At 37.9% G+C, this 16,456-nt stretch overlaps 1 protein-coding gene across 11 annotated transcripts in view; it reads right to left on the bottom strand.

Annotated features, from left to right (window-relative positions):
• The window catches only part of LOC121276844 (nuclear factor 1 B-type-like), a 399,145-nt gene extending 382,951 nt beyond the window's left edge, over window positions 1–16,194 (bottom strand). For 3 of the 11 annotated variants that reach the window (XM_041185389.1, XM_041185393.1, XM_041185396.1), the window contains exons 1-2: window positions 12,865–12,931; window positions 5,684–6,215 (exon numbers count right to left, since the gene is read on the bottom strand). In XM_041185389.1, coding sequence (XP_041041323.1) covers window positions 5,684–6,215; window positions 12,865–12,909 — 577 coding nt within the window. In that variant the 5' untranslated portion in view covers window positions 12,910–12,931. Of the gene's footprint in view, window positions 1–5,683; window positions 6,216–12,172; window positions 12,559–12,864; window positions 12,932–13,886; window positions 14,040–15,560 lie in introns of those variants that run through there. The other 8 variants (XM_041185400.1, XM_041185398.1, XM_041185392.1 and 5 more) reach the window with 6 other exon arrangements.
• Between the last annotated feature and the right edge of the window lie 262 nt (window positions 16,195–16,456).

Here is a 16,456-nt window from a genome sequence, read left to right as displayed (position 1 = left end):
TCTCCCTGAGGCAGCACTTAGCCTCAGGGAGATGAGTGTGCTCTTTTGTGCGCATGCACGAAAGAGCGCATTCTCGGCTCAGTGAATCCCCCCCACCTGTCTGCGCAGGGTGTTCATAGCGCTTCCTTGTGAACATCACGCTGGGCGGGCCTTAATTGGCCTGCCCACGTAAAATGGCAGTGCGCCCGATTGGGGATGCCGATCGGAGGCGTGCCTCCATGTGCCCGCTCCTGAACTTCCCATCCAACGGGGGGAAAATTCTGCCCCAAATGTTAGCATGCAGGTGCAGTAAGTAATTATGAAGGTAAATGGGATGTTGGCCTTTATTGGAAAGGGGATGGAGTATAAAAGTCAGGAAGTCTTGCTACAGCTGTACAGGGCATGGGTGTGACTGTACCTAGCGTACTGTGTAGTTTTTGTCTCCGTATTTCTTTATTTGTTTCTTGGATATTATGATTATTAGTATTGTTACCACACCACATCATTGGGCAGATTTAAGTTACCCTAGCACATGTTGATTGCTCAACCATTGCAAGAGTATCCATTAAACCATACCAACAAGGAAAGAGTTTTGTGCTTCTCGGTACACAGCAAGGATGTCTAATGTAGCTACTGTCTCCATTGCAAGACTGTCTGTTGTACCACACAACTGGGTGGGTGGGGGTGCCGGCTCTGCAGCCTCATGCACACTGAGTATGAAGACTGACAGCTCCAACTGCAACGGAGGGCCTAGTTTTAACTCAGTGCAAGTGACTGGATTTTGAGTGAGTTAAAATCTTGACCAGCGTCTCCCCAGTGAAGTAATGAATAACATACCTGTGGTTGTAGTGTAATCTGTTGTCTGGACCAACCTGCAATTTCTGGCTGAATGGAGTAAGGCAAACTGTTTGAGAGGAAGGTTGATTTTGGGAATTTAAACAGCTGCCTACTCACTCGAAGAGCAAATGTCCATTGAGTGGTTCATTATTTTGAGGGTTGACACTTGTATTCCATTTAAATAATTAAATGATCTGTAAAATGCTTTTATTTGGGGAAAAACTGAACGTCTGTCTGATATGTTGAATTAAAGGGAAATGTCACAAACGTGGTCAGTGACTGATGTTAACAGTTCTAAAAGAAGAGACCTTGCTACAGATTAAAATTTCACTTGGATTCTTTTGGATAACTGGCCACAAACTCGTGACCATCAGTATATTTTAAATATTATGAGAGCTAAATTCTCCTCCTCCAGCCCTAACCCTAACAGTAAACATATTTGCCAAAGGCAGTAACTTAAGTTTCTAACCTTATATAATAACTAGAAATCTCTGATAGAGCCTTCACTTCTGTCACCTATTATACTTACAGAAATGCAAGATTTAAAAAATCTTTTCATTAGTTCCACAATGTTCTATCCTCATAAAGTATTTGGCCGATTTAATTTACTTTTGAAAGTGGAAAGAGGAAGAACTAAGTTTGTTTAATTCAATTAAGACACATTATTCTGATGTCCTACACATCTTCTCCCTGCCCATGTTATCCCCCAGAAATGTCTTGAACTGTGACTAGAGAAAAACAAAAGTGGCACAGAAACCCAGCAAGTGTTACCATTGTCACTTTAGTCCTTCTCTAGTTGTATATGGTCAATAAAACTAGGCATTTCTTTCAATAAATCCTCATTGTTACTGCTTAAGTCCACAAAATAATGATGAAAATTTAAAATTTTGTGATTGAAACTGACAAGGCAAAATTAAAACATATTAATGTGTGCACCAGATCTGCATTTATACAATACATTGGGCAATTATGCTGACACTGCAAAGCCTACATTGAGTTTTAAAGCCTTTTTTAAAAAAATTGAAAAAGCTTCACTCCCTGATTCACTCTAATTGTGGCAAAAAATAAAAGACAGCAGCTTAGAAACAGGAACGGTCAAAAACTTTTCAGTATTCTTCACTGCATTGCAGATGCCAGCCAACGAATCACAGGCATCGTAGATGTAGACAATCAGCTTTCGGTGCCAAGCCCTGTTCCACTGGCAACCATTATTGGCTCCGTGCAAGTGCCTTAATCTCTTGGCATGAGAATAGCAAAATGGTGGCCCGCAAATCAATGGTACAGAAGCATAAACAGCACAAAAGCGTTTCCGTGATCTTCTGAATACAACAACTTAAAACCCAAAAATGTTGCCTTTTTGTTTGTTGTCCTGCATCTCAAATCATTGCAAACAAATTAAGATGTTCTGTGCCATCCATCAAAAATACCAGTCTGCAACCCAGGGCTTTCAGCTTTCTGTTTTTCTTTCTTTGATTTAGGCTACGATACCAATGCTGAGTCATTTTCTCAACACAGTTTCTCTTCCATCATACAACTGAGTCCATGCCATTTACATGAGAAGATTTTTGCAAAATTCAAAACATTTCTATGCCAAGCAGTGTCTATGAAATAAAATATTGGCAATATAGAAGAAATTGTTAAAACAACAGTGTTCATTAATTGGGTATTTTCTGCCCAGCTAGTGAACTTTTGCTTCAATAGATCTCAATTTTGAAAAAAAATTAAGCAACAAGGAATGTTTTAGTATGCAAACCTTTTTGCATGCACATGTACATGGGGCAGAAGGAAAAGAGGCAAGTTTCTAAAGAATTGATTCATGCCACGATATGTGAAGCAAGTTGGAAATTAAGTACTTTTTGTTTAATTTTTTAAAATTTGAGTGAAGCGACAGTAACCAGAATTCCAGTCGACAACTGAAAATTACTGATGGCAACAGCATCCGCTGCACATTGTCAAATGTCTTAAAAAATTACATTTCCTTTCTTAAAAAAATCTTAAATGCTTGTGTTTTTTTCAGTCCAAACATTGTGATGGTTAATGTTTTCCATGGAATTTTTAAACAAAATAACTCTCAATACCATATGTCACGTTAATATGTAAATAATGACTGCAGCAAAAGGCTGCAACAGCAAACCGTGGACCCAAGATTTCAAAAATGACAGCATGAATGTGTGGCAGGAGTGCTGAATTGGAAGAGGGGAGAGAAAGACAAGTTCTGTTCTGTGGGAAATGTCCCCTAGCGTTATCAGAGATGGTCTATGATCGGGTCAGCTGAAGGTGCCATTTAAGCTGGCTGGAACGGACAATGCATTTTCTTCTTCCCTCCAACTTCCCAGTTCCTTCGATATGGTTGTAGCAGTAGATAGAGCCCCGAGATGCCAAAAATGATATTTTGAAAACCCATTTGACACAGACAAGAAACAGACTGTTGAAACTGAACACAAGTGTCCTTTGCAGCATTTATTCCCCTAGACACTATATTTAGTATTTTTTACCATGTGCTAACAGATCATACTCCTGGGGATTTATGAGCATGACTTATACTTTTATAAAAATTGAAACTCCCTCTGCAGCAAGTCAGCAATTTCCTTTGACAAATACAATATCAGCCGAATGCAGCAGTGGTCATGAGAATGAAAAGCACATCTTTCAAAGGACAAAGATGTGGGATGGGGCAGATAAAAAAGAAACACATACCATCTTTTTAGGGCAATTAAAGCCATATTATCCAGTTTAGATGCAATGGGCCAAATGGTTAATTTCTGTGTTATAGCACTGTACAACTCTATCATTACTTTAATTGGCATCTTCATATATTCTGAAGATATAATTTTTTGTATTTTTCTAATTTAAGGTGATTTTTATTGCAGTATGAATTCATAAAAACACTCCAAATTAAAAATTTACATCATATTTCACCCTCACTAAATACAATAAATAAAACTAACTACTAGTCTGTTTGACTGCAAGGAAGGAGTCTAAGGAAAAATATGCTTCAGCTATTTATTTTTGATTATTGAGATCAAGCATTAGCAGGGCAATATGCATGTACAAGTAGGACAGAGTTTGAGAGTTTGTATGGGGAAAGAAATGTTATGAAAAAAGCACAACTGTCTTTCAATAATCCAAGCATTATACATTTTGCAGATTCAAATTCCGAAAAAATGCCCATTGATGCAAAATGTTACAAATGATGACATATTTACTAAAAGGAATTTAAAATGTTGGTGAATGTATCTATACACACACACTTTATAAATTTGACACTATGTACATCATCATCAACTCCAATTTCACCAGTATAATAAACCTGGGCATTTTCATTGTTGGAAGGGAGATGGGGAGAATTGAAGAAGAGTTTATTATTTTGTCCTACACACTTATGCCTAATAGTTCCTTCCCTTCACAATCTAATCAAATCCAGTGAGCCTCCATAAATCTGATCTTTGGGATCTGGTTTGCTGTACAGATATGGTTCATGGTGGGGAAACAATTTATGTTCAGAAAATTAAAAATGACAAAATGTTTATCTTAGTAAAGTTACAGCTTCTGTTCCCATACATATCTCTTGAATTGCATTATTATAAACCTGCACTCCGAAAAAGGCAGTAAAAGGCTCGATCTCAAGATTTCCAAAATTGATCAATGTCTTGTCTTTACTGTACCTGTCTCCTCTCAATTATAAGGAATCAAAAGTAGAAATAATGTGGGAAAACCACAAACGAATCTGGGCACAGGGGGAAAAGTTGGTTTTTCTGCACTTTAAGAGAAAAGCCAGCAGATAATGATTGTGAACTGTGAGGAATTTCTCACTTTTATATGAAACCATCTGACAGACTTTTCCTTTATTTTCTGAATACTGTGAGAGTCATGTGACTGTTTCAACAGATCTCCTATATCTGTGACCAAGGCATTGCTTCAACAACAGGGCCAAAAGCAGGCTATGCCTGCAAAGCAGCAGGATGTATGTTCAAACCCATTGCTTTTCAAATGGTGAAAAGGGAAACATGTTGCCGAAACACAAGAATGCATTTGTCCTGATGAGTGCAACTTGCCTCTCTTTTCAGCAATATTCAGTCCTGTACTACCAAGCGACCTTCAAAATGATGTTTTCCTCTTAGGAAACTCAGGGGAAACTGTAAGAGGAGGCAATGTGAAACAAGTGGACTTGTCAACCTCAGCCAGTCTCACATATCTCCCTGTGGTTAGTTAAGGATGGTTATTGGCAAGGCTCTGGCCTCTCAGTCAACATTTTTTTTACGGAGAAACCTAGAGGGGAAAAAGGAACAAAAATGATTACAAAAAAAACTTAAATATTTCAAATCCAAGTTCTCTTGAAAAAGAAAACTTTTGACAACTTTTAGTCAACTTTAAAATCATCATGGGAAATTATTGACTAATAAGTTATGTATTTCATGTTTATTTGGGCATTTTAGTATCTACTTTTAAAGATGAAATTAAGATTCTACCTATTACTGCAAACTCAAAGGAAAAGATGTCCCCTGATAAATAAGCTTTCAATCAATTGCTCAAATGCAAACTGATGCAGTTATCACATTTCACATGACAGTTATTTTCAAAGAATGAATATTTCTGAAATGAAAAAATATTTAGCAGTATATATATTTAGTATCCTGTAATCACAAGCATCCCATCAACAATAATATTGCATTTTGTCTAAAAGTAAGGCTTGCAACATGACGTAATCAGTACTAATTCTGTGAATGTTTTGTGCGTGATCCTGATGCAGTTTCAAAATGGTAGACAGAATCATGAATACTTTTCCTGAATTAAACCTTGAAAATATGATTTATGATCAGTTTGTGATCCTCCAATAATGGCCCACCCAGTAAATATGTCCCCTTACCTTGTTCCTGAGCATAATAAGCCAAAAACAGATCAAGCTCTTTCACCGATACAGTTATGTGATGTGGCTGCACACAGAGTAGTGGATTGGCGCACTGTGAGGATTTGACAAGCCGTTCCCCGTCAGTACTTTCCAATGGGATGCCTTTAAACAGGATCACCATTACTAGATCCAACCGCCACACCTTGTCAGCTTGCCGCAGACAATCGATTCTTCGCATCTTGCCTTTCTGATCAGGGTTGGACAGGACACAGCAAGAATGCTTCTTGCCTGTAACGGTGAGCACAAAATCCTCCCGGTACTCCTGCCGGATATCTTTGCGGAGTTTTGCAAGTAACCTTGATGCCCACTTCTGCTTGATTTCTGGCTTCTCACTCAACAGCTCATCTTTGACTGCTCTTTCCTCATCCTTGGACATTCGTTTTTCATGCTTCTTGAAGTATTTGCGTTTTCTGGCTTGTAAATTAAACCAGGTGTATGCGATTGCACGGACATGTGGAAGAAGTGCTTCAATAAATGGATGGAATTCATCCTTTAATACAAAAGGCACAAGAAAGAATAACAGAAATAAGTCAATTTTATTTTGGTCACAATTACAATAAGAAAGAATTAGAAGTCAAACATCTGAATTCTACTTTGGTTCCTGGTGATTTTACAAAGAGGGAATTATATTTGCTATATTTAAAAAAGAAGAAAACAGGAACATTTATGTAGCTGGGAATATGGAACTGTATATTGATACATGAGCAAAACAATAAATACCATTATAAAGCAAAGAACCAAAAAAGTTTAACAGGATCAGCTGGACTATGGTGAGCACAACAGTGAATACAGCAAATGTTTTTCTCTTCACATTGTGGAAATATGAGAGCTAAATTCTAAGCCAGGCAGAGTCTTCACTGTACCTATAGATCCCACTTTTGTGCATGCTCTCAACAAGACAGTGCTGGAGACAACTGAGAATGCACTATTAGACTGAGTCTTAATTTTCATCAAATCTTCTGGCATTTCTGCACTGTAGTTCCATTCTAGGCAGCAAAGGCAGCAACATTGGCATTGTCGATAGGGGGCAGGGGGGGAGGTTTGGGGGGTGGGGGGGGCGTGGTGCCGATGGGAGTCAGAGGGGTTGAAATAAAGGGGAGTTCTCTTGCTAGAAATGCCAGACAGCTGGGTCAGGGAAAAAGACATTACGTAAAAATCTCTACCAGCAGCATTGATACTTTAGCCAATTTCTGCTTCCAGGTTTACAACATGTACTTTTTAGACCAGAGCAAATATGCTCAAAGTGCCAGTTCAGGATGGACTGTGAGGCCCCACAATGTCAGCTGACTTGCTACACTAGTTGCATGCAGTAATTATTCTAAAACTTTTAAAAATATAACTGGTGTTGGACAATGAAAAATGGCAACTTGGCACACAATGTACATTCTTTGTGTATTTGCATGCTGTGACTCGGGTGCCAGTACAAATTTGCTGAAAGTTTTATTTTAAACAGCACTTGGCTTTATTAGTTGGCAGCTCTAATGAACCATTTGCTTCTTAAAGTGTACGTGCATTCCTTGTCAAATTGAAATTCTTTATTTTACTTGATTACTTACACTTTTTGTAACATTATTAATAGTAAACCGTCATGTTAATTGGGTACAGGTTAATGCTTCCATTGACTCAACAAATAATTAAATATCAACAATAACAAAAAATTACTGGGACTACTCCAACAACATTTTATGTGGCGTGTTTTACCCTCTTTTGTTTTTTAAGTACAACGCTGTAAAGTAGTTAGTTACATAAACACAATGCACATGTAAAAATTGAGAATTTGATAGTTGTGTGCCCATCTTTTTGCAGCAAACTAAAATCTAAACAAAATTTATCATGATCTTGGTGGTTTTATATAAAATAATAAGACAATAAGGAGTTAAGCCACAAACTTCTTTTTGCATGAATAGCAGCTCTGTTCTGGGTAACCACAGCCCTGGATAAAACACTTCAGCTCCTCGCTTTACGCCCATTGTTTGCTTTTCGAACTATCCATTTACAGAGAAATTTTAAGTTTCAAACCAGGTGTTTAAAATAAAAGTAAATATATGTTTTTCTAATATTTAATATTTTTAAAATGGAAGTGAAAAATTTACCTTAGCCGGTTTGGAACTTCCTTAACATAAAACTTACGAACTACAGAGAAGCTGTGCAGGCCAACAGCAATCTACGTATGCTACTCTGAGTCACAAACTTTAAAACAATGTTTCAAAAATCTTTTGTGCTACAAAAAAGCAGATATTGTACAGTCAGTCTTCCTCACTCTCTCCCAAACCCCACCCCAGCATTTTTTCATCTTCAGTAATTCTAGATGCAGTTTATCATGTTGGTTTAGTACTTGCAGAAATAAATTACAACCACTTCACTTAACCTTTGCACACCGTTCTCCATGTAAAGTGCTTAAGAAGCCACTTGCACTCCAAATTCTTCCTATGCCATGCAAACCAGTTCATGATTTTTTCCCTTCCGTTTCTAATGGGTTAAGTGGGGTTTTTAGATGGCTAAATTTTTTTAAATCATAAAGATTTTACAACAATAATTTTGATTTACTTTTGGCATGACTTTTACCGCCAATTTATTAACTGGAATTTAATTTAATAAATGTTACAGGATTTTTCACTAATTATAACACTATACATTTTCAATGTATAAGTTTCAGATAAACCCACATAAAAACATGTACTAAGCTCCTGTTAAATTATTGCAACATTACAACTTCTTTTGGTCCCTCTCTCCAACCATTAGGAAAATTAAGAAAAACAAAATTATACCTTTGCATTCTCTCTGAAAAGATACACATTTTTTCTGCATGTTGAATGTCTCAAACAAATTTAAAACTAACTTGAAGTAGCTTGTGAGCCATTCAGCTAAAACTATTGGCTCAAAAAGAAAAGTAAGCAAATATCTTTTCTGCTTTTCATTTAAGATGACAAACTTTAAATTGGAACAGCATTCTTTTTAAAGCCAAGACAATCTTACAGTTTTCTTGCCATGCCAGTGGCATTTGCCTTGAGACAGCCAAAGTCAAGTCAACGTAACTGAACTCAAGTTATTTTATTTGGTGGTTTGCCATAGACACCAACACTGTACAGAAATATATTTAAACTATAAACTGATCATTTTAAACTAAACCCACACATTACAGGTTTTTAAGAGTTTTTAAAATCACTTGAGCAATTCCTACCTGGTACCATTGCCAACACCAAAACAAAATATTTGTACATGCAGATTTGTCTTTCTCATCATTTAATTTATTTAAAAGATAAGTATTTCTGGTTTCCCACCTAGACTGCTTTCAATTTTCCTCTAAAATAGTGTTTATATTTTAAGACACCCAAACACTTTGAATAACAAATTGAGTCCAAGCACAAATATTTTTATCCTTGCCAAAATAGTGGCTTGCATAAAATCATTCAAACATAGTTGTGCTTACTAAAATTAAATTAATGAATTAAAACTAAAATTTTGTAGTTTTTGTTTCAGCTACTGCTAATTACAAAATAATATGCATTTGTTCATTCTGGTCAATAAATAGAATGTTTCAAGGTCTTCTAGCCAGCTGAAGCTGAACTATAGCTTCTTCTGTGTACATAGCTAGAACAATTCACCAGGTACTGAATAAAAGCACACTCCAGTTATATGCAAAAGCACTGATTTATAACTGTGAAGCTTCCAGGCTTAATAGATTTAACATTTTAAAATTTTAACTAACTGTAACACTGTCATAAAGATCTGCAAGCCCCCATGTGTCCACCACATCTAACGTAAATGAACAACCATATACACTTTGATGTTAAGTACCTTTACACAATACAAACTGATCATTACTTCCTCCATTTTTATGCAAATTGTCACTTATTATGTGAAGATGCAAGTGATATTATTTTACATGTGGTGTTTTAAAAGACTACAATAAGGCTAAAATTATGTATAAGTAATATAAAAATTATATATAAGTAATTACTTCTCCATCAATTGACATTCATGAAATAATGAAATATAACAAAGGAAGGCAGCTTTTCATTATTAAATGAATGTTAAAAAGCAGTATAGTGAATACTGCATAATTTATAAGAACACACTCCTAAATTTAAAAGTGTAACTTGCTTTTTACTGCAAACAATTAGCCTCATGAGTAGGATATGAACAAAGCGTCCATTGTCTTGAATTATTGCAAAAGTGACCATTAGAATTTTTAAATCCTTCAAGTTCATGACTGTTACGTCAAAAGTTATCTGGCACATTCTGCCCCTGAAACATTTCAAACTTCATTTTTGTGCTGTTGCATTTTACAGAAAACAAACCTATCTCAGTTAATCTTTTCAGGATGCCAAACAAAACAGAAAGCGGGAAACACAAGAGTGTTAGCAAAACAAGTGTATAGCTGTTCTTAATTATGAAAACCACATCATTTTCCATCTTCATGCTCAATTCATACATTTAATGTGCCTTCACTTCCATTTGTTTCCAGCTAAAGAAGTGCTCCTTTTAGTTTTCTAATCAATGACTCACAAATCAAAGGTACACATTTGTGTTAGCGCTTTTGTAAACAAGCTGGCCATACTTTACTTTCTTTTAGCAGTTCTGGAATTAAGAGCTTTACCAAGACTGTAAAGTTAATTAGAAATATTTTCAATCTGTAAACACAGAATGAAAATTAAGCATAATAATTAACTTATAACGCAATAATTCAGATAAACTGTTTTGGTTCACCTATTTATTTTGTTTCAATTGTTTTAACCATAAAAAAATCTCGGTAAATGTAATTGGCAAAATACAACAAAGCAATATCATTTAAAACAGCCGAGTGTACAAATTTGAGATTGGAATCATTACAATTAATTTTTTTGTCTCTTAATTTAACATATCTTTTAGAAAAAGGATCTTTATTGTTCTTACTACTATCTTGACAGCAAAAACTAATTCATTTTGCTGAGAAAAAGCAACCTTTGCAATTGTCAATCAAAAGATATTTTGTCGTGAGTATATTAATATTTATAGAAACTACCTGGACAATTGTGATTACAATTACAAATTACAGTTCCAATATTAAAGGAAGCAGGCATTAAATTTGCAGACTTTTTTGTACCTCACCTAGCAAAGCATTTTTCTGCACAGCTTTAAAAACTTTAAGGGGGCAAATATTAAAAAAAGGTTAATTGTGGCTAATTAGGGAAACAATTAAATGACTAAAATATTCTATATGCATCCTGTCCAGCATCTCAGGTGCAACTTTCTTAATTTTTAGTTTGTGAATATATTTTATACATACACACATACCTTTTTAGAAATGTGTTCTTTAACAGGTTATTGTATATATAATCACTTAGACAATCAATTGCAATGTTTTCTTCCCCTCAAAAATCTATGTTTCCCCTGTTGGGTGATCCAGTATTTACTCCTCAAATCTAACCACTGTTTTATAGTCAGGATAAGGTATTTTACATGGGACTAAAAAATGTTTCAACACTCTAGCAAAGATTGCTTTGTATTTCAATCCTCTCAGAAGTTTAATTTAAAAGAAACAAAATTGCCATTGGTGAGTCATTTTATAAATAGTACTTTTCAATCTCAGCAGTTGAACGTCAATAAAATGTTGAAAAATAATGTCGAACTTCACAAAAGTAATCACGCAATACAAATTCCCTATAAAATACAAGATATATCACATTTCTAACTCACTAACGTACTTTCAAGCTGCCTGTCAATTAGTGTCTTATTTTACTTACAAAAGTATTAAAATACAAAGAAATAAACTGTGCTAAACTCTTTGTCCAATTGTGATATATACATATCTTTATGGACCGTTAAATATATAATGACGTGCGGAAACTGTCGTCAAAATACTAATTAGAAACTTCAAAAATACACAAAATTAACAAAAAAAAATCCCTTGATGAGTTCAGGGTAACCTTTAGTTATGTTTAGTTACATTCCTGATAATGCTGGGAGTTGGTAACCGACAACTCTATTGTGTTAGTACATGTTTCATCGGCAATGCCAAAACTTCAGAGACGGGCAAGAATCAAATGGAATTCATTGCGGAAAGAGTTAAAAAAAACCAAAAGCGTTTAAAAGAAGGGAAATGACTAAAATGCAGGTTATTTCCCAGGTAAGTGGCCCGAAGTCATGCAAACGCGGTGTATTTTAACCGTCCTGCTGCACCGATTGCTTTCTGTTTAGTCTGGGCCAGTCTTGGGGAGTGACACATCTCCATCCATTCGCTGCCAGTTTGGTCCCGAAACTGCAGGAATAATCACTTGGCTGACACTTTCTTTTGCTGTGAATGGGCCGCTCTCTGCAGTGAAAGATGTTACTGTGCCGTTTCAGGGAGAAACTGGCTGCGATCTGCTAACACGTTCTGCAAACTGCAAGAGAATTTAAAGTAACCTCCAGAACCACCACCCCCAACGCCCAATAAAGTCAATATGTGTTATTAAAAAATACAACTACCTGCGTGAGACAAATCGGAGAATACATCATCACGGTGCCAAAAAAAGACAAGTCAAACCCAGGAGTAACTCCAGCAGATCTTAGGGAGAGGAGGCTCTGAGTAACGTGTTATCCATTCATATACTTGCCGGATTAAAAAAAAACTCTCTGATGTGGAGAGTCGCAAAGTCTGCCGGTATTCGCGCCTAAAGATCCGATGGCAAGTTTCCCAAAAAAAATCTGGAGTCAAGATTTGTGAATTTTCCAGTGGGATATCCTGGATCTGTTTGCAGTCAGTCGAATGGTGCCAGTGCTGAACGTCCAATCCAAGATCAGGCAGGGGACAAATACAAGACGAAACTTTCTATTCAATGCAGTCAAACGTGAGCTGCTAGAGCACAGACTGGGTCCCAGGACTGGCACTGAGATTGATGGGCGGGGGGAGGCGGGGAGGAAGGGGAGGGTTAGCCAGGTACAGTTGCTGATCGCGCCTCTCCCCCCCCCCCCCCCCCCCCTCAGTTTTGGGAAAGGTGACCAGCTGCCCCCTCAGGACCGCTCGAGCAACCTCACCGATTTTACGGATTTCTTTATTTATTAGACAAACTCAACTTCCTCCGTCGCCTCCTCCTCCTCTCAGACAGCACACACAGCCATCCTATTCACCAACCAGCCTCTGATCCTCTCCGCTAGTAAAAAGAAAGAATGCTTACGAAAAACAAAAAATCTCCGATTTTGCAAAAAGCTTGTCGAGGCATTGTGTCGTTTTACAAGCGGAAGACTTTGCTCCAACCCCTGCCGTAGACAACAAAATGGAAAATCCCCAGATCAGGGGACCAGCCAAAGTGCAATTTTCACCAGCACAGCACACCAGTTCATTAGCTTTTACTGAAAACCCGTCGAAAACTGACCAAAATCGGCGTCCAGCTTCAACTCAATGTCCCTCGTTAACCAACAACTAAACACACACAATGTTTGGCTGCAAACTTTCTGCACCGCCCAAAACTTGCGCGCATAAGATGGCTATTTGGCCTTTTAAAAAATATATCATATATTTGCATTGGGAATCCGCACTGTAAGATCCCAACATGTTTAGGGATAATTAGAGTTTACTGGCTACAATTAATGCCAAAGAACAAACCATCAGTCTTGTGGTGTGGTTTTCATGCCGCCTTTAATGTTTTCAGTATGTTCACACAGATTAATGCTTTGGGTCTACTGTTAGGTGCTAATAACCTTTTATTTTGCCCCCGCCGGAATGTAATTTGAAATCTGCATTACACAAGTATACATTTACGGGCGCACTGTAAACAAGGTGGTGAGATCAGAATCACTCCACTGATTTATCATAAAGTGTAATGTTACAAGAGTGGGAATCGCGCAACTTATGTCGTTCTTTTGGAATACATTTTTATAGTAAGATGTGGCCATTTGTCCATTGTGTCTGTTCATGGGGACAGTTTTGAATGTAGAGTATCTGAGAGCCGGGCTAATATAATCGGTTATTAGTTCGATTCCTTCTTCCTTCGCTTTGCTGTGGACTGAAACAACAGTCCCAGAGTTAAAGTTTCAAACCAACAAAGAAATGAATGAAGTTTTGACCTGGATTTATTTTTAAAACTTAATGTTATTTTTTTTAAAAAACCTTTCTTTGCGGTTCCAAGTTATATAAGGGAGGAAAACCGATTAATAAATTTGTCTTAATTTTGCAAAGTAGAGTCAGAGTGTTACTTACAGGGGCGTAGATAACTTGAAATCGATCTTGTTGCATTTGGTGCCCTTCTTAATTAGTGTACTGTTTTGACTGTACTTCACGGTAAATTCAAATTAAGCCAGTCCATTAACTTTGAAAGTTGCTTCCTTCTTTACTGGCCCTACTTTCACTCTATTATACTGTACTTCAACCAGTTTCCAACTTTCTCTCAATCCAGTTAGTCACTGCGTCTACAGTGCGAATGTCATTGAAAAGTTAACATTTCAGCAGATCGGTGCACTTTTACCTAAAAGAGGTTTAATTATTAACAAAGAAAAGACATCTAGTAATTTAATTTTTTCCACAAAAGTGCACCTGTTCAAATTGTTCAAAATCCAGGAGAGGCTAACAAAGGCTTAAAGCTGTGCCAACATCAGTATTAATATTTATCCTTAACGTGCTCTCTTCCAAGCTATAGTTCACTGAACCCTCCGCAGGTTGTGTTTGTTGTGTGCTGTGTACGGCTTTACCATTTTAACAGTGGGAAGGAAGAAAATCTGCAGCAAAAGCTCAAGACAGCTTGTATATGATCTCAAATGTTCTTTCCGCTAGCTTTAAGGGATAGGATGTTGTAATACTGCGCAATCTTATAGGATCGAGAATGAACGTATGCAAAACTTTAACGTATGTTCCCAGCGCAAATCATGCGACCATTGTACAGTACAGCACTTGAATACGCATTGCAATTTTAAATCGCTTCCAGTCAGCGTTTTTTCTTCTCCTCCTCCCGCCCTCCACCTCGACCCCTTACGGTTCCTTCTACTTCAGTGAAAAGTTACGGGAGTGTTCACGAAGTTGTAAATGTGCGCTTTGAGTGACCTCTATTCATGTTTCTGGATGCGTGCAGAACACATTTAGGAGCGGACTTCACCCTCCCCATTTCCCTTCTCTTTAGCGCCCTTCCTCTGATGGTTGGTCCGGTGCAGAGTCAGTTGCTGAGTTTCTCGTCTCTTCTCAAGTTCAACGGCAGCGGGGGAAAGGTGGCCTTGCTCGTAGCCATGAGCATTCCGATCACGCCACATCGGCATGTGGTGTCAAACACCAATTCCTCCCTCCCCCATCGCCAACCAACCAGTCTATTAATCAAGCTATCCTTTAGACCGCCGCCGCCGCCTACAAGAGACACGGTGGGAAGATTATTTTTATAAAAACGGGGAAAAGCAGAGAATGTGTGTGTGTGTGTGTGTATGGGGTGGGGGCGGGGGGAGAACTAGAATGAAAATTCAAAATGAAAATAGAATGTGAGAGGGGAAATGAAGAGAATGAGAAGGGCGGACTGCAGTGTCTGGTTTCAGCCAACATAACGTTGCCATCAATCTCAAATTCTTCTGGAGCTGTCGAGCCAAACCAAAGGAAGAGAGAAAAAAATCTAGAAAGTAGGGAAATCTGCCAAGCTCAGCGCTTTTTGGACGCTAGCACCAACCACTACTGATTCATTGCTGGCATTAAAAACAAATCTGATAGCGGCGTGACCTACATCGAGAAAGCTGGCGATTGCAGACATAAACAATCCAATAGTATCGCCAAAAAATAATAAAATAAATACAAAGTGAAACCAGCATTTAAGAAAGAGGGCTGGGGCTCGCTGCAGCCAAGACACAACCTGAGGAAAGAATAACATGGAAAACGCGAATATATTATTTTTGTAACACATACCATTGCACAATGTTGTAATAAAATATATTGAATTTGGAGTTTGCCTACAACGGTTTAAAGCTTCACATTTCTCCTCAAGTTCAAACTGAGCTTCTGCAAAAAACTGCTAAAAGGCTTTTCCCCTTTTTTCTCTTGAAGTGGCCTTTGCAAACCGGAAGCGATACCTCGACTTTAAAAAAAAGCAGCGGCAAAGTCAAAGTCAGGCAGTTTGCCCTTGCCAAGTCTTTTTTTCCCCCTTCGCGATCCTTTTCTCTTCCTCTTTCTGCTGGAATTCTGTACTTGGCTGTGATTTTGACTCGCTTCCAAGAGGCTGGGCGGTACATCAGGAAGCCTGCCCCCTTCCCTCTCCGTCCCTGTCCACAAACCTTGCTTTCAGATGCTTTGCCTTTCGGGGGATGGGGGGAGTCTCAATATTTTGCTCTCCTTCAGGGAATGGTTTCATCCCTCTTTTCTCAGTTTTTTTTTGTTCTCTACTTGGGTCGGTCCTTATTTTCTAGCTTCCCCAATTGTTTGTGTCTTAATTGACTATCTGCACAGCTCACTCTCACTTTCAATATTTTATCTTTGTAGGACTTACTCCTTTTGCTGCCTATGTTTTTTTCTGGTTCTCTATTCTTCAAATGTTGGGGCTCGCTATAGTCACTATTATTCTGTCCCATTTACAGGGTTTTCTTCCTAGGTGAATTTTTCAGTGCTTTGATTTCTCTTGCTGCCAATATGCCACTGACCTCTTCCTACACTGCTGTGCTTCCTGTGAGTTTCCAACAGTCGCTTCACCCCTCTTTCTCATGCTCTCCACATTCCCTCACCCCTCCCTTCCTCTCCTCTCTGGTCGCCAGGCTGCTAGAGTGGAGTCTCGCGGCTAAACAACCAACAGCGTTTCTCCGGCTCATTCC

The sequence above is a fragment of the Carcharodon carcharias genome, chromosome 4 (assembly GCF_017639515.1).
Source record: "Carcharodon carcharias isolate sCarCar2 chromosome 4, sCarCar2.pri, whole genome shotgun sequence".
Classification (NCBI taxonomy): Eukaryota; Metazoa; Chordata; class Chondrichthyes; order Lamniformes; family Lamnidae; genus Carcharodon; species Carcharodon carcharias.
This window is presented reverse-complemented; position numbering and strand designations above follow the sequence as displayed.